Raw genomic sequence first — 25,995 nt, forward strand, 5'->3', positions numbered from 1 at the left:
ATCGGTTCATCGATATGCCAAAGCGCACTCTTGTTTATTTTAGTTTAAATGGGTATAATTTAGATATGCAGAAATATTGTACTGAAGAAATGGAAAAACCACAATTACGCTCATAGATTCATTTCTGTAGAAAAATGAAGGGAGCTAATCGAACGCTTGATTTCTAAAATAGTATGTTTTATTTTATTAGAACTTAACTAGATAAAAAGCCGATGTTATCGACGTCGTCAAAATAAGGATTAACCTGAACAAAATTGTGACAATTTTTATATTTCATTTTATTTGTCGATCTCGTCTTAATTTATATTGGTAGGCATTAAAGGGGAATGGAGAATGGAAGCTTGCTATCTAAAATAGTATATAGATATATTTAAATATATGTATATATGTAACTTAAATTTGTAGGCCCCACATGTTCAATGACTCGACTAAAAATGAGAAATATATTTTCAATAGGTCCTGCCTTGGTTTAGCTGCATAAAATGTGTATTCTATGTCGAGCACAAAACTAGAAAGCCCGCTCTGAATAGCAGCTGCCTTTGCTCTTATTTTTGAGGTTGCGTAAAAGTGAAGTCCCGAAAATTGGGTTAACGAAGTAACATTGCAGGGGCAGCTATGGAAATGCGTTTGAAATTGAAATCTGTCTGCGTGGAATGTGGGTTACACACATCCAGACGCTTAAGAGTATGCAACGATTGCTGCGAATCAATTGAAACCCTCTCACAATTAGTGCGATGTCTGAGAAATGCAGCGTGGAATTCGTTTTTTTCTCATTTTACTGGCAGACAGCGTGGCAACACCTTGACAACTTTATAGTTGCCAAGTCAACTAGTTGTTGTTGTTGTTGTTGTTTGTAGTTGCTTTAGTTGTTGTGCAGTCAGTTGAAACTGTCGCAGGTGCTCGTTAGTTTTGCTTCGGCACTTTTGGCCTGATCCTCAAGTGTCGCCGAGTCCTGTCACATCCTCAACGCCAGCTTTGTCGGCGACTTTTCAAAGTTCTGCAACGTCGCCAAGTTTTGTTTGCGGCGCGGGTTGAAAGTGTGTGGGAGGGGGGTAGGCGAGTGTAGTTTGGGTTTGCATTCAAATTAAATAGCATTTTGATGAATATTGATTGATTGCTTGTGCCTCGAGGCAAATTAAAAGCAATTGGCGCTATGGCAAATCGAAAAACTTTGCCCAAAAACTTTGGCCTTGTAATTGAGATAGTCGAATTGCAGTTGCAGTTGCAGTTCCAGTTGAATTTCAAATATATTTCGCAAGAAATGCTGAAAATTTGTTAATCAACAGTTGTTTGTAGCATTCAAGAAAGTTTTATTTGGTAAAGGAAATTTTTTAAATTTGTTTATAAATGCAGGAACTTTGACTTTTGAGTTGTATTAAGAAAGTCGGTAATAAACCTCTTCGTTCAAAAAGTTGCCCAGGTGAAACTGAATCGAAACAGAAACATATATTTTTCAAAAATGGAGCCACTTTGCAAATAATTATTCTTTCTATATATATATTCATTATACATATATAATATTTAAATAATTTTCTATTAAATGTAACCGAATAACAATTGTTTCTTTTTGTTAATATTTGATCAACATACAGCAAATCGGTTTCCCGTGTTATATTCACATTCATATTATTCCTTAAATATTCTCCATAAAAATTTGACAATTCGATTTTGGCCAACTTTCGCAGTCTTTAAAACTAAACAGTTTTATTTTCTTGTGGAATTTGCAGCAACCTATAAAATAATTCAGTATTAAGTAGCAGACAGCTCGCTCGAGGACATTACGCAACAGAGTGCTAGGGGTTGCGAGAATAGCGTGGGGTTTGGGGGAAGGAGAGTTGTTGTTGCAGTGAGAGTTGCAACCGGAAATGAGTAAACAAGCGTCAAATAGTAAAAACACAACGGCAGCAACAAGAGTAAGTGTGCGGGGCTTGCAAGTGGGCGCCAGGACAGCGAGTGTCCTGCTGCAGTCCTTACGAAAATATAAATAAATGAAACATTAAACAAAACTGCGACGACAACAATGGACAAAGCCCTTGTCGGGCGAGTGCTTCAGGACATGGAGTATTGGAGTGTGGCGCGTGCATAAGGACGCGAACGCGGATGCGGAGGACGCCACTGCAAAGATGGCGAAAAATGAGCGAAGACAACAACCGGATATCCGGCAACTTTATAAGCAGCCAGCAGGCACCGCCACAAAGGACAACCAGACACCAGCGACCAGCGACCAGCGACCGACGCCGATGCCGATGCCGCCGCCAACGACAACGACAACGTAGTTTATTTTAACTTTTGATTTCCGCCTTTTTGGTATGCTGAGTATTTTCTTTAGCTCAACCCTCCAGTCCCGCTCGGCTCAGTAACCTGGTCAGCTGCATGGCAGCAAATGCAGCAAGCGCTACTTCGTCTAGTCCTCGAGCACATCTTCAAGACGAAGAAGAATGCCGGGCGCCTGCATTAAAAATGAATTAAACTTGCGTTTCTCAAGCTCCCATCTGCCAGTTCCTGTGTCCTTTCCCAGGAGCTGACTGCGATATTCAACAAGAGTTTCCAGCCAGCACGCAATTCAATTTACACCACCCCAAAGACAACTTCCCAAATGTCGGGGCCATGTTTTCGGTGTGCTATATATGTATGTAAATATATATACATAGATACATAATTGTGTAGACTAAAACAATCAGAAATGAATACAAAGACTTTTATAGGGAAGAAGTAGTTTACAGGAAGTTTCTTCAAACATCCACATTAAATGTAATTAAATTAATTATTGTTAACTCATATATATATCTTAATATGCAATCAGAGTAGGCTTCGCATTCGACTAGAATTATTTTGTTGTTTGATATCTCATCACAGAGCTTTGTGTTTTGCTCAGTACACTCTTTAGATTCTTACAAACAACATCAAAAAAACTAAAAACCGAAAAACCGATACCAAAAAAAACATACTCGTCGACACAAAGAGGTCCTTATTTTAAGCAAACAGTGTAACTTTTTATAATTTTGTAAAAAAGTTGATAAAATTAAAAAAAAAAAAAAGAAAATTATCAATTTTCTAAAAATAAAAACCCAAAAAAGGACATAAAAAATGCCAATAAATAACAGGAACTAAAAACTACAAAAAAAAAAACTATTAAACGAAACTAAATAAAAAAAAAATATTCTCCAATTTGATTTGGAGAAACTGTTGATATTGATATCGGCATGGATATACCTGGCTTTACCTAAACATAACTGGATATAACTCGGACTGTAAGTCGAACCTCTTAAAGAAAAACCTCTCGGTAAAATCATTTCTATTTGCAGTGACAAAGATATATATATATATATAAATGTAAAAAAATATATATAATCTATTATAGACCTGGATTCTAATTAGGATGACTGCGAGTTGGTTGCTTATCTTCAGTGATCCATGATCCATGATCTTATTTATACAGTGATACAGAGCTTGTTCTTGCCTACGAACGCCTGGGGGGTCTTCTCTCATATCTTCAATCCTGGGCTTCACGATATGGTACACTGTCATCTGATTCACTTGTTCACGCTCAGTGGCTTCTTTCGAAAATTGCACTGGAATAGTTTCGTACGACTATCTGGGAGAAATTTGTTGTTTATCTGTTCGGATGGTGGAGTTGTTGTAAATTCTGGTTATCAATACAGTAATTCTCTTTGGCAATAAATATACAAAACAAATGGCTGGCTTTGGGAGGGTATCCGCTCAAGAATGCACCGCTGCATTCCTGGGGGAGGGAGTTTATCTAGGAATCTGCATTTGTATACAATCCAGCAACTGATATTCGAATAATATATCGAATAATTGAAATCTGTTCGGAACAAGAGATATATTATAAAACTGCAATAAAACTAATTCGAAAATTGTTCTTCGTTGCTCGGAATACAAATCGGGAGTGAAAAGGGATAGGATCCTCTACTACTGACTGTGTGGCAATCTGTTTAAATCGGGTGTATCTGAATGATTAAACGAATTGTGCGTATAATTAGCTGCAATACGAATAATCATTCGACAATTTTCTTGTATGATAGTAGGTTTCACTGGAAACTTTCTATTTCTGTTAACTTTTATTATAGCTAACTAAAATTACTTGTTGTAAATAAAATGTAAAAAAGAGTCTCTGGCGTATCGTCAATCCACCATACAAATTGTTCGCAAATGAACCAATTATATACACTATATATTTAGCGAAATCCGAAGCATTGGTCCGTGCCGATTACAATATTATATAGCTACATGGGAAGAATGGAAAATGTTCTATTTGACAAGATAAAATTACCCAAATCTTTTAATAACAAGCTTCACTATTGTGCACATATACCTCTAATGTCTTAAGCCATATGTCCGCGAGAGAATTTAATATTCGGTGAGCCAAAGATAGCTACACTTGGGCTTTGATATATAGATATTATTTTGTCATACCCCATTTGAGTCAACAGTTTACCCAAGACTTTCACGTCTCTGGACATATGATCAGAAATAAACTTATTGTACACTCAAGTAGAAAGGTAACACTGCTACACATAATAAGACCACACAAAATATTTATTTGTATGTGCAAAATGGGCTCGAAAACAAGATTGCTTATCTCTCACCATTCGGTTTCCATTGATACTGATTCAGAAGACAATGAAAGCGAAGACCTCTTCGTTCACTCCAAGAAAGAGCTATTCGGGCAAGTTAAGCGCTAATTGAAATTTTATATAATTTGTCACATATCCTTATGACTGATGCGTAGCCCCCAGCAACAGTTGCTTGATTACAAACAGTTCAAGGCGGCACGCACCATTCAAAGGTATTATCGGGGCTGGCGAGTGCGTCAATCAATGAAGAGAATGCAGCATGCATCAACTGTTATGCAGAGGACCTGGCTTCGGTTTATTGGCAAGAGGCATCTGATCAGCATCGGCGAGGAGCTCGTACAGGAAAGCATACTGAAGATGCTTAACAAGGCCGCAATAAAGATACAGGCATTATTTCGGGGCTGGTGGGTACGCAAGCATATCAATAATATGTTCTATTTGAAAGAAATACAGCTTAATTGCATTGAGGAGTTATTGGCCGGCTATGCGCACAGTCTGCACAATATGATGCGCACCCAACAGTTGCCAGGATATATGAGCTTATGTAAAAATCCGTAAGTGTCTTGTCGATAACTGACTTATCGATACCTTATATCCGATATTTATCTATCAGTTGCTACAATTCAAATATCGTACACTTAATTATACTATTATCGATACATTTGAATTGATATTCGATAGTCGGTCATCATTTTACATAATCCTTAATTTTTTCGTATTTTTTCAACTCTCCCAGACACGTTCAAAGAGTGGAGGACTTGATGGAGACTATGTCGTATCGATTTTACAATCGATATGTAGGCACAAGGTTTGTGTCTGACAGGGCTACCTTGGAAATACATCGTCGCGAGTTCAGAGATTCCAAATTTTGGAATTGGGTACCATACGCAGGCTTCAATCACACTGGTGAATGCCATCAACCGCCACCGGAAAAGCAGCCCAAGACCTATACAGTACGTGAATACGATGTCGTGCAGATCTTTACGTCAGTGGGTCGCATGACCGAGATTAAAAAGAAAAAGCTAAGGGCCAAAGAGGACAGTGAGTACAATTTGAAGCTGGAATATCTCTACTAGAGTCTTGCCATATAATGCATTTTATGTTTTTTGTCCTGCCATTTATCATCCAGAAATACGCAGGAAGTCGCATGCTCTTTGCGATAATGAAAGACGTTTTTGTAAGGATCTTGTGACTAGAATGACAGCGTGGCCCATGTGCAACGCATGCAAGGTAAAAGTAACGGATACTTTACTGGGACCCAACTTAGGTGAATTCCTCGATAATGTTAAAGCCTCTTTGGAGGCCATACACCAATTGGGGAACTGTAATTGCCAGCGGGATACGATACCTAAAGGTTACATTCAACCGTGCGAATGATTTCTCAATTATTTAAGATGTTTACACAACTTTCTACTATTTGTTTGTTTGCAAATAAAGCGGGCATGAAAGTATGAAAAATGTTTTAGCATATCAATCGACTATCGATAAGAGCTTATATAAAAAAAATGTGGATTCGTATAAGAAGTATTGTCATTTGCCTTAAGCTGAATTATCCACAGAAGTTTATATTTGAAAAATTCCATTGGCAAGTTTCAAAAACTTTCTGAATGCTAAACAATTGAATGTAGCTTAAATTGAATTTGATCCGCTTTAAAATGGGTTGCCCAAGAATATTTAAGAATTTATTTAATTGAGTGAAGTAAATTTCGAACGAATTTTCAAAGTTATGCATGAAATATATATCGGAATTTTCAACAAATGAATTACAGAGTAAATAATAACAGCGAGCTACACAGATGATTGAAAATTCAGGGCCAAGGTAAAACTGCATCAAAATTATTTTGCTTTTATTTCCAGCTTGAAAGTTAAACTAGTTACCTTCTTCCTCCAAATATCAGCAGCGTTCTATCAAGCATGTAGATAAAAGCTCATGTTGGGCTCAATTTCGATTGTATATAAGAATACTTAACATAACTAAACATAACTCTACAAGCATCACTCAACAAGTCTGTGATTCGAAACACAAGCCTTGTTATTTGCTTGATTCACTTATTCAAGCAACTCATTTGGCTTGAAGCTCTATTTGTTTATATATTTGAAATCGAAACCTAGGGCAACTTTTGACTTAGAAAATCTTTGACTTAATCAACCCACACACACGCACACGGCATAAATGAGCTCAATCAATATTGGCAACAAATTAAATTTAATGATGTTTGTTGCTTGCAGCCAAAGTCAAGTAGAATCAAGTATAAAAGAGCTACGAAATTGGCAACTCTGGTAAATATTTACCGACTGACGCTAATGAACTTGAGCATACAAATAGGCAACACACACACACACACACACGCAAACACTAAAAATACAGTTACTGCTCTCAGTAGCCAAAATATGTTCATAGCAGAATCTGCTCCAAAGAAAAGTCAAGTCGAAATGCTTCTTTGATTAAAGAGTCTTGCACAAAAATTTGCTCACTTACAGATTTCGCTCATGTCGTAGTTTCCTTTCATTTTCTTCTATTTTTTTCTTGAACTGTGAAATGGACGAGGGAAACGCGTTTACACAAAGAATTTTTCGCTATTGATTGTGTGATTGCGATTTGTGTGTGTGTGTGTGTGTGTGTATTTGCACATATGCTAGGACATTGCCGAAGAAGCACGTTTAGTTTTCCATTGTGGGCACACAAAAGTCAACAGCACTTCTTTGATTTTTATTCCCCATTTATACACTAGCTGAGGGTATTATAAGTTTGTCATGGGACATGAAATGCATTGCCAAGAGATTACTCTATATATCAATCCGTTTTCAGCGTACCACCAGGGGTGAGAAGGGGAGCCAAACGTCCCAGCTGGGGGTCAGAATAGGGGCCAACCGTAACGTTAAGAGGTTGAATACTTTCAAAACATTAGCTAACCCTTTTCTTCCCTGTTCTTTATATTATTAATTATCTAATGATATCAATCATTATCAATAGAGTTTCTAATCACATTGCCTTTACTGTAGTTGAGGGAATTCAAACTTCGCCAATTCGAAAGATATTTTTTCATTTTATTTGCAGTGATTCACAGTCGAGTAAAGCTCTGAGTAGGCTACTTGTCGAAATTCGAAGATAAGTTATCTCTGAACCAGTCTGCTCTTTTATGCTCGAAGTGTGTCTATAGAAAATAGTCTAGCAGGCTTTGCAATCGAAACGCAAAAGCTGTACATGGTTCGAGCTGAAAGTATTCAGTTTGCATTTGTGCATAGCTCATGCAGGAGCTAAAAAAAATGTAAAAGCTAAAAAATCGTTCCCTATTTTAAAAGCTAAAAAACTAAACAACAAAAATTGTAAAATATGGAAAAATATTAAAAAAAAATTCGTAACACCTAAAAATCAAAAGAAATAATAATTTTGTAAATAGTGTTAAAATTAAAAATCGAAAAAAAAAAATTAGTTAAGTAAAAAGTGAAAAGTTTCTATATATGACAATGAAGGTTTTTTTTTTTTTTATTTAAAATAATTATTATTTATTTTATTTAAAATCTGCCCGCTTTTTGAGCAATAATTAAATGTTTTCTTTGACCGTTGGCAGTTATGTATTGCGTGTATCTATGTGTCTGTTTTGTGTGCTTAGTGTAGGGGAAGCAGTGGAATGTGTGGAGTTAGACTCTTTGGGGGAGGTCAAGTGGGTGTTTCCTTTTGAGCCGTCTTGTTGTTGAGTTGTTGTTTAAAAGGCTGGTGGCAAGATTATTTGGGTGGTTGCCTAGTCTGGCGAAGTATCGATCACTCAGCTTGGCAATAACCTCCTTTACCCAAGGTATATTAAGCTGGCTGTGAATTACCTTATCATGGTAAATATGCGCGTTAGATAACATATGCAGAGTTTTATTTTGAAGTCGTTGAACAATGTTCAGGTTGCTCTTGCTGGCGGTACCCCAAAGATGGATGAACAAGTGAGTTATCTTAAATATAAATTTGTAATCTGTTTAACGTATATTGGTTTAGAAAAACAGCAATTGCGAACTCGGCGAGGATTGATGTACTGGGATGTTCCATAAAATTATATACGTTTGGTAGATATGTGAGCAAAATGTAGCTTAAGAAACCTATTATAGAAGAGACAAACCCCTAAAATACTAACATTAGAAAAATGCGTATTTAGGCACTTAGCACATCTTGTGCATGCCTGGGCGTTTACGAACTTGGCGAAATTATATGTAAGGAGATTGTTTGATATATTTAGTCTATTGTTCAACAGACAACACAAATACGAACAGTCCTACATAAAGCACTCATTGGTTTAACTTCAAGAAGTGTGCTTAGCTGGGCAACTGGAAAAGGCCGAGAGGCTTCATACATATTGCGTATTTCTAAGATGTAAGTTTTGGGATTTTTCGTAAAATTTTTAAATTAATATTACCCAAGTGACGATGCAGCCTTATTCAAAAAAGCCGATTTTGACGTTGGTCCACGATAAAGCCTGAGGCGAAACATTACCTAAGCCAACTGTGTTGTAATAAAAATGTATGCTATTTTTGATCCAATAAAATAAACAAACAATAAAAAAAAAATAAAAATATTACTTTACTTTATTAGACGCAAATACACGCTGTTCAACTGAGAGCTGAATATGTAGCATCTATTTAGCATATGCTGATCTTGACAAATTTTGATACTGAAATAAAAATATAAATCCAAAAAATTGAATATATATTTTGATACTAGCAAAAATGTATGTTTTAATTTGAAATAAATATAGCACACATCGAACAATGGGACAACTCTAATCTGAGAAAAAGCCAAAATATGATACTAGCTAAAATGCGTCATTTTGAATATTTTTAATTTAAAAATCAATGCGAAATGGAATTGATGGGAAAATAAGAGATATTTATTCAATATTTATATATAGAATAAATAAATTTTGTAAGATATTTATTCAATAGAATTTTGTACGAAGTTTCGCTCTTTTTCGAACTCTGATAATTGCTCAGGCCCTTCAGTCTCAGCTATGTCAATAAACCAGTTCTGTACACATTATCATTGAAGCCAGTTCGTGTCACTGAGCAACTTATTTATTAAAGCCTCATGCCAGAAAAACGCGTTTGATCCAACAGGAATATATGTAAGGAATATTTTTAATATAAAGTCGGCTTGTGACAGCTTTAAATGATCAAAAATTCCTTTTTAAAGATCTCTGAGGGCATAAATATGCCAGTCATATGGGGAGAGAGAGAGAGAGAGTGTTGTGTATAGTGTTGTACAGTAGCATTAAATAGAAACAGAATTAACCCAAATATGCAAATAAATTTGCCAGCAAAGCGAACAGCAACAAAGCTGCACATTAACTTCCGCAGCTCATTAAGTCGCTGTCAGCTCTGGAGAAAGGGAAAGCAGGAGAGCGGGCGCCTGCTGTAAATACTCGTATATAAAAATGTATGCGACGCCAACTGGACGACAGCACACACACACACTCGCACACACAGCTGCAAATCACAGGCTTGCCAGACTGGCAGAAAGTTCGCCGATTCTCACAACAAATAAAACATTTGGCCCCCATGTAAATTATGAGGGCCACGGAACAGACCCAAACCAAAGGCAGGGAATACGTAAATTAGCAGCATAAAAAAAAATACAAATAAAAAAGAAATATATATATAAAGCGCGCCAGAGGTCAACTGTGGGTGAGCATCAGGGATGCTACCGCTGGCCCGCCCAGCACCGCCCCTCCTTACACCAAAAAAAGGCTAAGCGAAAATGTCGACACATTTAAGAAAAATAACAGCAATTTTTTCTTTTTTCTGAGCGTTTGGCCTAATAAAAAATGATGTAAGGCTTTACTAGTCGACTTGGGAGACACTCTACACTGAACTTCGAGCTGTATTCGACATAAATTCCAGAGCATACAAAAGTCACAGATCTGAAAAAATCATTTTTAAGGCCAATTTGTGTTTATCGTTCACTTGTTTTGAAATTTTCTGATGGAATCTATATGTGGGCACATACGAAAAACTATTCGACTTTACCAATTTTATCGGCAAACTTTACAGAATTAGCATATTCTAGATCTATAAATCTCTATAAAAGGGTTACATCTAGATCGATTTGACAGCTGCTGCTCTTTTGCCCGTTGCCAACATCAATATGCCGCTTCTGTATAGTTGTAGGGTATATTAAAAAATGAAAAAACAAAAACCTGTGCGCATCCTTGGCCTCCAGTTTAATTAGGCCGTCTGCTTCTTTTGTGGCCTATATAGGAAAAATGCCTCAAAAATTGTTCGTTTAATTCTGGGTTGGCCTCGCTCCCCGGTCGAAGGTCAGTTTTGTTGTTATGGGTCGCATTTCGGGTCTGGGGGTGGCCAAACTAATTAGTGGCCATTTTGTGGGCGTTGCTGTTTAATGAAATTTTAATAGGACTTTAATTGAAATTCAGCACGGGCCTCGAAATTGTGACGATTGCTGAGCCAACAAAATAGTTAGAGCATAAAAAATGCACATGAGTCAAATTGATAATTGGCATAACAGGTTATGCGGATATTTTGCACATGGCCTAAGATCAAGAATTAGGGGATTGTTAAAGAGAACTGTTTAACAAACGAATTTGTGGACGGATAAAATCTAATACAAAACTTGTTTTAAATAGGAATACACACTGAACTTAAAATAGATTCTGATAGATTTGGGAATGTTTCAATAGCAATAGCATAAAAAATTATAAATGGCGAAACTCGTCAAAAATATTTTACATATTTTTTATAGTCGCCTCAGGCAGACAGCTTCAAATAGAGAACTTAGTTAAGATGATGGCAATAAGTAGCCTTTATCAGGAAGTTTCAATTGCAGGGATTTTATTTGCCAATTCTTATGAGAGGAATAAGAAGCCCTAAGCCCAAATCCCTAGAAGTTATTTCCAGGAATTTCATATAACAAAGCAGCAAAACTTGACTACAAAATAGTGCGCTAATTGTAAAATGTATGTAAGGGATGCGAAAGCCAAGAGATATAATTGAAATAAATTTAAATATATATTATATATAAAATTATATATGTACTTAAGAAATGACTCAGAGGAAGTTTTAATGAACAAATTTAAAATTAATATTTAAGTTTCTAAACCACTCTTACAAATTTAAAAGCGGTCTAAGAATGCAAATATTATTAAGCTCAAAGAACATTCAAGCTAAAAAAATTTTAATTCAATATAAATAAACATATTTATATAGTATATAACTTACCCGTCTGTTTGCTTAAGCTCAAATAGTTGTAGCAATTAAAATCGAATTCTCACATTTGTTTTAAGCAGTCAAATATTGTGAATGACTTTGCTGCAGAGTTGCAATTGCCGCGTTGCTGGCATTCATTTAATTTACCGTTCTTCTTGCACATTCCTTGTGGCTGCCTTAAGCCACACGCTCGCACCGCACACACACACACACACGTCTCACACACACACGACAATAATTAAACACACGCGCCGTGTAATGACAAACAGAAGGTTACAAAATGACTGACGACGGGCGACGCTTAACGAAACGTCGAACGAGCAGCCGCCGAAATTTATGTAAAATGCAACTAAAGAAGCAGCAGCAGCAGGCGCCTGTGCCTTACGTTCAGTATTCAGTTGCCGTTAGTTTCGCACAATTGTTGTTGTTGCTTTTGCGTGCTTTTTTGTTGTTGTTGGCTTGCCACGGCGACGGCTTCGTGTGCGCTGCTTTTGCCCGCTTGGGGCAGAGATCCACTTCGTAGCGCGTTATCAATGGAACTGCTCAACTGCTGATTTTTCTCGTCATCGTCGCTAGCATCGCTTCAGTAAGTACTTTTTTCTCGTCTTGCTCGTTCGTGACGGGACTCTCTCGGCCGCTCGGCTTGGCTTCGTGTCGCCGTCGTTTTTTGGGCGGGCGAGTCAACTTGACGAAAGATTGCTGTCATCTGAGCGTAAGTGTTGGGATTTTTTTGGCGCTGTAAAGAGAGAGAGGAAGAGCGTTAAAGATAAAGGATATTTTAACATGAACATTTTTTACTGTTAACAGTTACATTGTAATTCTTGTATTATAAATATTACAACTAGATATAATAATTAATAAAAAAAACCTTAAATTCTTACCCGAAATTCTCAGGTTAAGACACATTTTTGAAAATTATTACAATTGAGTACGACAGAGAAAAGTACTTTAAAAAATTTATAAGAAACAATGAATGAAGATTTATTATGATAATATAAAAACAACAAAAAGAACAATCGTAATAAATACATTCAATAATAATTGAGAATATTATTTCTTATACTGTTAACATTTCGACCAGTCAAAAGCAGAAGTTGTCCCAAAACTAAATACTGGGAACTTCTTAGGACTTTTTGATGAGGCCCTAGGGGTAATTATTTCAAAAGTTTAACGTTTATATTTTTTTGATTTCACATGTTTCTGAAATGTTATTTTGTGTTATGTTATCAAAAGTTTAACCCAATGTATAATTAAGCTATAAATTAATGCATATACAAATATAATTTGATTTTATTGTATATTTATTTTTAAATATAATTGATTATTATTTTTGTATTGCCTTTAAAAGAATTAAAAAAAAGAAAATCATTTGTTAATTTATTTAGACTGCCTTAACTAAGATTAACTGATGTGTGGTAAAAGTTAAAATAAATAAAATAAATATATATATATAAATAGAATATAAAATAAATACGCATACCAGCTATTAACCACTTATCTAAGCTGCTGGAACTTACGTAATCATTTATAAGCGCTCACCTTTAACCCATTAGCACGTACATCACCCACCCGAACTTTTTCATTAAATAGTTGCCTCCATTAGTTGCCATTAATTGCAAATTATGCATTTTAATTTAACGAGTCGAGGCTCTTAGTTATAAGTAGCTACACAGCTAAAACAACAGCATAGTAAAATTAGTGGAGAGTTATGCTCCACAAAACCCTATTTACACACACGCACACTCTCACAAACACGACTTAAGTTAGAAATCAGGTTTAATATGCTTAATATAATTATGAGAAGCGCAGAGAGAGGCGCTATGTGTTTGGCCATTTTCCACACACACACACACACACTCTCTCTGACATGTCTTTAGTTAGAAATCAGCTTTAATATGCTTAATATAATTATGAGAAGCGCAGAGAGGGGCGCTATGTGCTTGGCAATTTTCCACCTCCACCGCTTGCATACAAATTAAAGCATAATTTATAAGTAGGTGTGCGTGTGTGTGTGTACTTAGCTTTGCCTGTGTTTAACCTGACGACTGTCATAAAAATCATGTTTTTATTGTCGACGCGGCGCCAAAACCTCAAAATGAAATATGCATTTTGAATTGCCTGTGTTGTTGGTTGGAATTGAAGCTATAATGAGGGAGGGGTATAAGGCGGCGGGGGGATACTCTGAAATTAGTTTAACACACGTGTGTGCATTTTTAAGTTCTTTTTACGCTTTAAACGGGCTCAGTTAACTCGAGGGAGTATGTTAGGCGGAAAATGGAAAACATCTCCCACGCTCATCATATTCTATAAGTCAATTGAAATTTATTACACACACACACATACGCACACCCCATGCTGGCAGCTTGTTTATCTGTATTTGTATATGCCTGTCTATTATGCTAACTCTTACCCCCACCCCTCGCATACCTACATTAGCTCACCTGGTTTGGGTACTTGCTTCTCTATAATAATTTACAAAGCATTTTACGCTTCGCTTCGCCTGCCATCTGCATTAGCCGCAAAGTCAGTTTGCCAAAGCGTTGAGGGCGTGGAGGTTGGGTTGGGGGTGGGGTGGGGATGTGGTTAAGGGTAGGGTGTAGCAATGTCTGCATTATGTAAATACATAAAAAGTCTGCGCGTCCTTGATCTATGGCCCTTGTTGCCATTAGTATTTGTATTCCGCTAGCTTTGCTTTCCGACTTCTTGGCCATTTTGACGAATGGCCAATTATGATGGACGGCAACATTTATTTTTGGGCCCTCTTCCTCATGTCTGTCACATTTAACTGCAGCGTTTTATAGAGATTTCAGGAATGGCTTTGTCTTGAGATTTGTTAGTTTAAAGAAAGCAATATAGGTAGGAATGTTTCGTGCTCTGACAAGAGCTCAAAGGAAATTTGTAGCCTGTTGATTTTGCATTTTCGAGAAGGTATAGAAACTGCAAAAGCATTTACTAAAAAAAATAAAAGTTAAAATGAAGTCCCCTCAAATTATTCCTGTTTTTTTTTTCTTTTTTTAATTATGTCACTGCGAGCTATCTATTTCGATTTTTAAAAAGGAGAGCAAGGAGAGGAGATAATATAAAATAACAATTGAGTTCTTATATAATTTCTAATTTTCTAAATTCAAAGATTTTTTGACTTAATTAGGACTTGACAGAATTCCCCCTACAGAGCTTTTATTCATTTTTTAAGAATTCATAACTATTTCTGATTTTCTTTATCCTATCTAAGGAAATATATATCTTAAAGCGAGAAATATTGAGCTGTATATATGTATGTGTGTGACATGTCTCTGAGGCGACACAAAAACAATTTCTAAGTCATAAGAAAAGCAATGCATCATTTTTATGCCGAAAAGTTTACAAGAGCCGCAGCCGATTAATGTGCTCAGAGGCCAGAAAGAGCGCACGCAGCCAGAGTTGTCACACACACACACACACACACACGCACGCACGCACGCACACACACTAATAGAGAGGCTGCCAGCGCACAGAGAGCACCCCAAAGGATATTAACAATAATCTAACCAAATTAACCCAAAGCACTAAAGTGTAAGTGACATTAAGTTAATTTTCGAGCTGAAGCTGAAGACGAGACCAACGAAGACACAGCGTAAGAAATAAGCATAGAACAGGCAGAGAGAGAGAAAGAAAGGGAGAGATGAAGGAAAAAGTGAGCAGCAAAAAAAAAAAGTTGAGGTTTTATTTCAGTTGTTGTTGCTGGCTGTTGGCTGGAACTGTGCAAAATTTCCCACGAGATCAATCAGCCACAGGCAGCAGCAGCAGCAGCAGCAGCAGCAGCTTGGCTCTGTCCACCATTTGTGTTGTTGTTGCTGTAACAGTAGCTGCTGCTGTTGTTGTTGTTGCTGTTATTACTACTTTTTGCAACTTTTTTCTTTTGTATAACTTGGTCGAGCGTCTGCTTTTGTTGTTGCCTTTTTTTTTTGTTTTGTACTTTGTCTATGAGCAGCAGCTTTTTTTCGCCTCTCTTCTCTTTTGTGCTTTTCTTTTGGCTCTTTTTGTTTTACACCTTTTGGCATTGGCCTTTCGCAGCGAGCGCAGCTAATGAAGCGACGTTGATGATGCCAAAGCGACGGAGGGGGCGTGGTGCGGGTTTGGTTCAGTGGCGTGTGGCTTAACGGGGGCTGAAATGGGGTGTGGGCTTCTATCTACTTCACCTGCACAGCTCCTCTCGAGGTTTTGCAAAGTGAGTTGGGATATTTTGTGGCAAGCAGAAATGTGAAACACGTGAGTCATGCAAGCCAACAAAAAAATTTAGACAAAATTTGTAATTTTAAGATTCGTTCAGAGTTACAGAGCTAATCAATGAAATTAGCTCTGTTTTTCGTTCAGTTTACGTAAGAATTTTAAATGCAAAAGTGCAATTAATAAAATTGCTTTTATGTATGGGCCATATAGAAATTATTAAATAATTAAAAAAAACAAAAAACACCAACTTGAACTATTAAAGAGAATCAAATAAAATGCATTGCTTAATACTTTCGTTTTCTGCCTGTGCAAAAGCTCAAGGTCAGCAACATTAAATGAAATTCGCATATTTTACCTTTATCTGAATATTACTCCAACAAGGAATTTAGTAGACTGATCTTTGCAATTAATTTGAACACACGCGACACGTATGAAATGCATATAGCACCCGTTATTTAATAAGACTTCACATAAAACGATTTTGCACACGCGACGCGTGAACAACCGACCGATCTGAAGAACGAACGGGCACAAACTAAAAATCGTCGCATTCAGCGCGCAGCTGTGTTAAGCCAGTGCATTTACACTAAACAAAAACAACATGGAGTCCACACACTTGCACGCTCACATCATTCACACTGACCTAGGATAACGGGATCGAAAGCATCAACGATAAGTGACGTAGGCACGCTCTCCGACATACCATCCACAATGCCCGCTCTGTGGAAGCTGTCGCAGTCTGCAGTCCACTCTAGAACAAAACTCTCGCTCTTTCTCTCTCTAGCAGCCAAGCTGATCCGTGATTAATGCAGCCAACGCACATATTGCAACATACATATATATTTTATGCCTTTGCAGAGGGTATTATAATTTAGTCATGAAATGTGAGCTATATTCGAGCTCACAAAGTATATATGTACATATATTCTTTATCAGTAGCAACAGCCGAACTATCTCTCTATTTCTATGTATGCTAATTTCTCAGTTTTAGGGCTATCGTCATGAAGCATTTACGAAGAATCGCTCGAAATTAAAACTTTTGTATGTTTAGAAGAGTATTCAATCTGCCATGAATTGAACGTGTTTCTTATCGTTGTTATTTGCTGAGATTTATATTAAAGAGAATCCCTTTTCTGTTATTAACTATACGCCACTGCAAGCGTAAACCAACACTGGGCAGCCGCAAAAAATAAACTGTCATCAGAAAACTTCTGGCGTTCATCTCATTAGAAGCGAAACACTTCAAGGCCAACAACAACAACAACAACAGCAACAAGAAAAGTAACAACAACTTGTCGCTAATTGTCGCGCTGTGTGTGTGTGTGCGTGTGTGTTGCTAAATGCCTCCCCATTTGACTCGCAGCCTTCACAACACTGGACACTCGACAATGCCACTTGATTGATTAATGGCTGTCAATGTCAGCGGAGGTGACAAGCGGCCAGAAAGTCAGCGAGGGGATTCAAAGCACGGTAATCAACAAGAACTCGACTGACTAAATGATGTGCCAAATTGGACACGGCCTGGCGCAGGAGCTATGGCAGATTAGGGCGGAACGGAGGGTGGGGGAGGGGTTTGGCCGCTGCCATGTGCCAAAAAGTATGCAATAAACTGTCAAAATGCCACACGGCAAATGACAAGAAAATTTGTTGGCATTTTCCGATGATTTCTTTTTACTGTTGTATTTTTGCGGAAACATTTAATTTTGGGCCTCAACTGCGGTGGACCAGGTAAGTTCAGTTTCTTGCACGACTTGCACTTCCGGCTACTTTTGCATTTCCGTTACAACAAACAGAAAAAAAAACACTAAAAAGGAGAGGAAATACCAGCAAACCTCGAAAATGGAGTCCATTGCGGATATCCGCACGGCAATTTTAATGCAATTTTTATGCGCTCGTTTTGGCTTCCTATTTTCTTATATTTTATTAGTTTCTTTTTATTTTTTTCCCTCAAGTTGGCTTTTTATCGTATGGCATAATAGCAGTTGGTTGTTGCGGGCTGCAGGAAATGTGCCCCAGTGTGTCCTGTCCGAGCGGATGTGAAAGGTACGGCTGAATGCAGTGTAAGTACAGTAGTCGCTCGGCTTGGCGAACGCAATATTAAATTTAAAAAAATATAAATATTAAAATAAAATAAATTTAAATATTCTGGATGGCATAAACTAAGAAATGAAAAGAAATGTAAAAAAATAAGTAAAAGTACAAATTGTAGATAAATTAAAAAAATGTTCTGCATTGAAATAAGCTTGGAGTCGATTCGAAATTCCAAAAGATTTTGAAACTTTATACTACATTCCAAGGGCTTTCAGATATTTTAACAACTGATTTGAAATTCAGATGTTCCAGATCAAGCCTTTGAGCCAAATCGTTAAAGAATCGCCTTCCTGGTGGAGTTGTAAATATAAATACATATATCTAGCATATCATATTAAATAAACAACGTATATTATAACTGTTATAACATATTGCGAATTCAATGCCTATTTTTCCAAAAAAAAATGACATTTTATCCTTGAGTAAATAATTTTTAGAACTCAATTTTAAAATTAGTAGTAATTTTAATCTAAAAAAATAAGTTTAATACAAAACAAGAAGTTAATTTCTACAGAATATTAAAATTTTAAAAACTCGATATTTAATTTTCAAATGAAAGAAATTGGATTCTATAAAAAAATAACAATTATATAACTCAAATGTTACTTTTTTTTTTGAGAACTCAATGTTTAATTATCGATATGAAAAAATTTTATTCTAAGAAAAATAAAAATTAAAAATTTAAAGTTAAAAAATATTAAAATTTAAAAAACTATGTGGAATTAAAATAATTCTTAAAAAAAAATAAAATAAATAAAATTCTAAATAAATAAAAACTCTATCAACGCCTAATTTTTAATGAAATTATTAATTCAATTTTTTATCAAATTATTTTCAAAATTAAATCTTACCAATAATAATAATTAGCAAAAACAAAAAAAAAAAAACATTTCCCTTATTTTAAAGGTAATCGGTGCAAAAAATATTTTGATGCCCATAACTGGACTATTTAAATGCTTTAATATCCAAGCTGTGCTGTAAATAGCTATCGATAGATATCGATAACAAATCGAATAAATTTTAATATATTATTTTAATAAATTTACAATTTTTAAATATTATTTTTCAAGGTATAAAAATGCTTTTCTCATTTCTTCACTATTTTCATGTAATAAGTCTTTTGATTGCCGCTCAGTATCTGAAGATAGTTTCATTTTTATTGGTCTTATTTTAATCACCACGCTCAATTCGATCTTGAAATAAATAAGTTACTCAATTTTACTCATCGTTTGTTTTTAGCTGTGAGCCGAAAGACGCCTCGCAAAAGTTTTCGCCCAGAAAGCAGCCGAAAAACTCTCTGGTAAAATTTTAGCATAAAACCATTTTACATGCTGCTAACCACAGGACCAATGTTGGAAAACTAAGAAAAGCAGCAGCTGCACCACCTTAACCAAGCGACCGCCCCATTAAGTCGCCCACTCGACTGCTCGACTGTTGTTGAAAACCAAGAAAATTCTATAAAAAGGCAGCAAAGACGTCAGCAATGTCTACAACAGCAGCGGCAATAACAACAACAGCAACAGCAACAGCAACAACAAAGGACATCAATAAACAGTGTAAAAGACAGTCGCCCGCGTCGGAGAGGACATGGGACACAGGACACAGAACACAGCGGACTCAGGACTTGAGAGCCGGCCATAAAGCTTCCGGCCACTGGCAGGCTTTGCTCTTCCTTCATATTTTTATCGAGCTAACGGGTTTATGGAGGAGGGGGAGGGGGTGAGGAAGGGTTGCATGGGAGTAGGGGCACGAAAACATACGTCAAAGATGCTTTATTGAGTGAAACAAACACTGCCCCCCACCCACGCCCACAACCCCCTACCCCCACCCACAACCCACAACCCCGAATTCCCTTTGCAGTTCGGTTTTGTGAAGGAGCGCGGGTTTCAAACAATTTTAAAGTTGTGCGGTTACTTAAGCGCCAGCCTCACTGTTATTACCCCTAGCAGCAGCCCCTCGCAACCAATCCACCCCCCTCCCCGCAGCCCAACAACCAGCAGACCGCTTGGTTCAATGCCGCGCAGCAGCTGCCGCTGCAGACAAACAAAGCGCCTCGGGCGGGATTTTAAAAAGCACTTACCAAAGCTACCAAGAATGGGCGCTACGCTTAGGCCCTGCTACAGCAGGGCACTGCGAGGGGGGGTCATGGGGTCGCGTTGAGCGGCGCAGGGGGTGAGTTTGGGGGGCGGCATTTGCGTATAAGCTTGCCAGCCTGCTGGAAAATTTGCAAAATATTGACAGGCAATGGGCAGCCCCAACGAACGCCTTTGCCGGGCATTATTTTCTAAATCAATATTTTATTAGCTGCCATGTGGGCACAGCCTGACAATACCTGCTGGGCGGCAGTGGGCGTGGTGGCAGGTAGGTGACAAACTTTATAAACAGCTGTTGCGATTGGTAGACAGCAAGCGGGAAAGCTTGTGATTCTTACAAATAAGTCAGTTGTTAAGGCAATTTTTGGCATCTAGACAATTATCGACAGAGACAATTAAGACGGGTAACGCAATGCGGAACTATCGATTTGGAGTGACTTTTCGAAAGTGATTTCATATTTGCTTACTTATGCATTTGTATTTAATCAGATCTTATAAAAAAAAACCGCATATATCGGTGATTTACTATCGATACATGAAAGAATCTTACCGAAAGGCATTTAAAATTTCATATTTCATCGATTCTTTACGAGTTTGTATACGCTCAGATTATATTCAAAAAACTCTAGATATATCGGTGAATACAGAATAACTATCGATATATATAGTGTGACGTTTGGAATTTCATATTTTATTGTTTATTTATACATTTGTACATTTGTGCAGTCAGGTCTTATCCGAATATTTATCGCTTATCGACAAACACAGCTAAACTATCGATAGACGTGAAGTCACTTATAGATGGGCATATAATTTCATATTTCATCAATTGTTTATGCATTTGTATGTACTCAGATGTTAGTATATTAAGCTACTATAATATATAAGATATACGAGAAGTGACTTATCGACTTCTCGAAAGTGGGTAAAATCTATCAAATTTATTCATAGTATATGTAAACAAGTTTTAACGAAGTATTATACGGTAATCCATATATACAGAGAGGCTATCGCAGTATATGAAGATACCTATCAAAGCCATTAATATTTTTATAGGATCTCGATTACACATGAATATGTACTAAATCATCATCAACTATCGATATACGTGATCTTATTTATCGAAAGACATTAAGAATGGAATATACTTTCGATATATATGATTAAATATATAAATTTAAATTTATTTAATCACGTTAAGATCGTCAGGTAAGGCTCATAAAGGAACCAACCAAATGAATGCAGTTATCGATAGACTCTTCTAACATTTAGGACGAATCGCACCGCTAGTATGAGACAACTTTATAAACGTAGAAAATAGTTATTAAATTCAAATGAATAAATAAATTAGAAAATCTTTATTCATTAACTAATTAACGAACCAGTACGCAGAAAGAAATAATACGTAGCAGCCAAAATAACGATAAAACTTATTATTTCAGAGGAAAAATTCACAAAGCGATACAAAAACGTAAACTTATAGTCCGAAGCATGATCAATATCAAAGTCGACTGGCAAAAAACCTATCAAAATACAGCGTCAAATTCAGAATTTAATATTTTAAGAGGTTGATTAATGAATTTCAAAGCACAGAGAGCACAAAGTACGTTTACCAGGCAGAAATCATAGGAGTAGTAATCGATACTTGCAAGTTATCGATATTTAGAAAATAATTAGAAATTAACGGAAAATAATAAAGGTATTAGCAAATCATTAAACAAATTTGTAACAATTGTGAATAAAACTTTGTAAACATTTAATGCTTGAAAGTTAACGCAGCTTCCTCTTGAACTATTTGTAAAGATGACTGTCATTTATTTCCAGCTTATTCAATTTTTATATTCTTCTTTCTTTTGACTGCCAATTGCAGCTAATAGCCAATATTGTATCCATTTTCTTTAATCTATTCTTCGGCCTTCGTTATTTTTTTCTAGCCGAGATCAAAAGCAAATGAACACATGTCCGACTACAGCTGGCGGCCATACACAAGCAGCAGCAACAGCAGAGCGGGTCAATAGGACAACATGGGACTCAAACACCGAACAGAGTCCTCCCAATCCCCACCACTGAGTAAGGACATTCATATCATGTCTATGGTATATCCTTGGCAGAGCAACTGCGTGCAGCGCCTTCTAAATGCGACGCCTGCAGCAAACGCATTGAAAGAGAACGAAAAGGAAAATATTTTCTACAATTTGTTCTTGTTGCTGTCGCTTTACGCACTCAGCAAGAAAAAAAAAAAGGAGAAAGAAAAGATGTTGCAAGTTGCTGCTGCTGCTGCTGCTGCTGCTGCTGCTTTCATTACTTATTTCTTTATGACGCTAATGTCCTTAATTCGTCAGTGTTAACCTAATTTCGAGTAGTCGAACCGAGCCGAGGCAAAGTTCGACGACAGGCGGCAGGCAGCAGCAGGAGGCAGCAGCAGGAGGCAAATAGAAGGAATTATGCCAAGAAAGTTTTCTATTTTGTCGCAGCGGCAAAAGTTTTGCGGCCAATGCGACGACGACGACGATTGTGGCACACACACACACATACACACGCACACACACACGCACGGGCCAGTTCTATGTTGGCCATGTCCTTTGTGTTTGTCTGCGCCTCCGAGTCTCTGATCTGTGCGCATTCCCAAAGGCTATATAAATCATAATAATTTTGCAATGTAGCGAATGGCAAAAGGAACAGCCGCAGCGGCAGCGGCAGCGGCAGCATTCTCCATGTCGCATATCCTTGTGGCATGTCCTTTATTTGCTACGTGTTGATGTCCTTTTGATGGCACTTCTTTAGCACAACTTGCCTTGCCCCGGCCAGAAAAGCCTCCTGGGCAAATGACTGGGCACAAACCAACCAAGCGAGTCCCGACCCACAAATTTCTGTCTGTCTCTCTGTCTGTCTGTCTGTCTGTCCTTTTCGTCCTGCTGGTGCGTGGGTGCCTGCGTGCGTGCGTGCCTGCGTGTCGCCTGGTATTTGTAATTCCTGGCAGCATGTCCAGCATAAAAATATACTTAAGTGATTTCTCTTGATTCACTTACATAGATTTGGGTTACATTTTCTTTTTCTTCACTATGCCGCTCAAGACTCTTGCCACAACGTTGCCAATAAATAATTTTTATGTTTTGAATATGTCCCAGCAGCAGCATCCTTTGCCCTGATCCTTCATTTAATTTCGCTTAAAAGCGCCAAAAGTTAAGCTGTAATCATTTAAATGATTTATTTAACTTGATTTTCATATCACGGATCGCCGCTTGTCATCTTTTGGCCGGGGCAGGGGCGAGAGCTTGGGCCACAAAACATTTGCCTTTATTTTGGCGCTGCCCTTGGGGTCAGGTCCAGCGCATAGATTGGGGACATTCTCAATCATAATTTGTTGGTGTCACAATGATAATAACAGATTTATATGCGTATCCGAAGAGTAAGGTGAAATTATATATTTTTGTTGGGTTTTCATTTTTGTGACTTGTGCGGAGATTTAAATTTATGTGAGAGTTTAAGAAGGGATTTGTTAAAGTATTACAAAATAAGCTTATTATATTATTTTTATATAAATACTTAATATAAGAAATTATTTTTTTAATTTTTATTAAAGTAGTCCCATGCGTGAAAGATTTTGATGTTACTTTTATCATTTATTTTGAAGTTTTTTTTATCTGTTTTTAATAAAATTCTAATTTTAATTTCTGCATTTATTTTTAAGTTTTCTGCTTGAAATATTTTCTACAATATGTTTTTAAATCCTTTTTAAATTAATAATTTATTCTTCTGCGTGTCTTGACGCTAACCACACTCTTAAAACATTTTACAACACTATATATTTGGCAATTTCAGCCAGTTCTCGCATTATTTTTTTTTTACATAAGGAATAATTTAATTTCCCATAATTATAAATGCATTATCAATATTTAATATCTTTCCTAATTTATCCCATTCAATTTTTAATTGGCAATTGTAATTTATGAGCTTCAACGAAGCTAAACAAAGCTATCTAACATTGTTTAAAACACTTTCCCACACTCGATTTCTTTTGCAGTTGTTTACCAATACTGTAACGCTAATGTTCCTTTAATTAATTGAACAATAGGAAACGGTTTCGCCAACATTCAAAATATGCAAACAAATGCAATAATCAAAATCGAGGCAAACAAAAGCGATTTATCCTTGACCTCAGAGGCAAAACCTAGTCATTAGGAGATTTTTGCGCTGCATAACAATTTTTAATTGTTATTTACTCTATTGTTGTTGCTGTTGTTCTTGTTGTTGCTGTTTTTGTTCTTGCAGCAAAGGGCCCTGAGGCAGCAACAACAGCAACTACAGCGGCAACAGCAGAGGCAGCGCTAATGACCAACTTTTGCCAAGCAACAACAAAAATGTTGTAGCATACATTTCAGGGCTCTCCGTTCTATTCTCTGCTGTTGCAGTTGCAGTTGTTGTTGCTGCTGCTGCTGCAGTTGTTGCTGTTCTTGTAGTCGTCGAAAACACTCAAAACCCATTAGGCAACACTTTATGCTTAGTTTGAAGTTTGGGGGGCACAGAAAATTCGCAAAAAAAAAAAACAGAAAAAAATGTTTGTCTTTGGAGTGTCGCATATTTAATACCCTGACTGACAATTGGCATAAGAGTGAACTGTTGCTAGACTAGACATTTTTTTATTGTGTTGTACCAACGTGATCCGATGCGATAAGATATATATTATTATTTTACGAGTATTTTTCAGCGGCAGGCGCAAAATATTCACTATACACTATGCATGCCGATTAATTTAAATTTTTTATATTTTACTATTTAAAATAATAACAAATTAACTAAAGAAATATACAAATTTGAACCGGCGACTACTCGCTTTTTGGTTCGACGCTCAGATTTTTGGGCCAGGTTCAAGAGAACATTTTTACAAAGCACAATTACATGGATGTGTTGATGTTTTTCACACAAACTTTGAGCCTCATCTACCGAAACCCCGTCTTAGGGCTAGCTTTTGACCCAGAAGGAAACATCAGAAACATGAGAACTCTTTTATATGCATATATAAAAGTATTATAATTATTTCTATACATCTTTCCAATTTCGTGACAAATTTAAGATACCCTACGCAAGGGCACACAGAAGAGGGCGAAACCCAAAAAAAATATATTTGAAACGTGGTGACTGCGGGCCAACTGTATTTTGCATATTAGCAGCAATGAGCGCAAGAGGGGCAGCAGGGCGCGAGAGAGAGAGAGAGAGTTGTGTATTTGTTGCACTCTATAAAAACGTTGCCTCAGTTGTACAAGCGACACACACACACACACACGCGCACGCACGCACACACACAATGCGCTGTCTACTTAACAGTCGTTGGCGGCGCTGAGATATGCCGCAGGGGGCCTTTGGCATGGAGGGTGGGGGGAGGGGGGTGTGTCAGCTGCATTTAAAATGCAATTGCCGCCCCTTGCGCGCACACAATGCAAATGAATGGCGCCACGCCCGAAAGGCCTACGCACACGCCCCAAAGTTACTCTCAAGTTGCTAGCTGCACAGCTGCATGGGCCGCGAGGGGTGCCGTGCTCGGCGAGGTTGCAGGGGGAGGGGGATGGCGGATACGGGGGCCGTAGGTGAACGGATGCAGGTCTTGTTCAAACAGCTGCCGTAGGCGTTGCGTTTACATTGAAAATTACCCCACTTACAGTGTTGACGGAGCAGCTGATGAGCGACGCTTAGGGGGTGGGATGAGAATAGACAGGATGCCAAGGAGTGCAAAGGGGTGCAAAGGGGTGCAAAGGGGTGGCAGGCGGTGCAGCAGTCACGGCCAATGTGCAGCATAACGTCTT

At 37.3% G+C, this 25,995-nt stretch overlaps 2 protein-coding genes and 2 long non-coding RNA genes across 5 annotated transcripts in view; 3 read left to right on the top strand and 1 right to left on the bottom strand.

The window, feature by feature from the left end:
- beat-Ib (beaten path Ib) overlaps nucleotides 1-25,995 on the bottom strand; it is a 130,051-nt gene that overhangs the window by 72,751 nt on the left and 31,305 nt on the right. The window contains exons 1-2 of one of the 2 annotated variants that reach the window (XM_064697886.1): nucleotides 16,366-16,530; nucleotides 11,814-12,537 (exon numbers count right to left, since the gene is read on the bottom strand). The gene's annotated coding sequence lies outside the window, so the exon portion shown is untranslated. Of the gene's footprint in view, nucleotides 1-11,813; nucleotides 12,538-16,365; nucleotides 16,531-25,995 lie in introns of those variants that run through there. The other variant, XM_064697885.1, reaches the window with a different exon arrangement.
- LOC135439096 (uncharacterized) lies at nucleotides 2,865-3,695 on the top strand. Its single transcript, XR_010437989.1, has 2 exons — nucleotides 2,865-3,251; nucleotides 3,306-3,695. It is a non-coding gene; the product is annotated as an uncharacterized LOC135439096 (long non-coding RNA).
- LOC135439069 (uncharacterized) lies at nucleotides 4,731-6,056 on the top strand. The gene is made up of 3 exons (XM_064697695.1): nucleotides 4,731-5,152; nucleotides 5,335-5,639; nucleotides 5,728-6,056. Exons 1-3 carry the CDS (start codon nucleotides 4,746-4,748, stop codon nucleotides 5,973-5,975), a joined length of 960 nt encoding a protein of 319 aa, XP_064553765.1. The 5' UTR covers nucleotides 4,731-4,745; the 3' UTR covers nucleotides 5,976-6,056.
- On the top strand, nucleotides 8,114-8,721 carry LOC135439424 (uncharacterized). Its single transcript, XR_010438053.1, has 3 exons — nucleotides 8,114-8,429; nucleotides 8,493-8,531; nucleotides 8,584-8,721. It is a non-coding gene; the product is annotated as an uncharacterized LOC135439424 (long non-coding RNA).

Source organism: Drosophila montana, unplaced genomic scaffold (genome assembly GCF_035044405.1).
Source record: "Drosophila montana isolate Dmon_TW-CO22-7 unplaced genomic scaffold, ASM3504440v1 contig_402_1, whole genome shotgun sequence".
Lineage (NCBI taxonomy): Eukaryota > Metazoa > Arthropoda > Insecta > Diptera > Drosophilidae > Drosophila > Drosophila montana.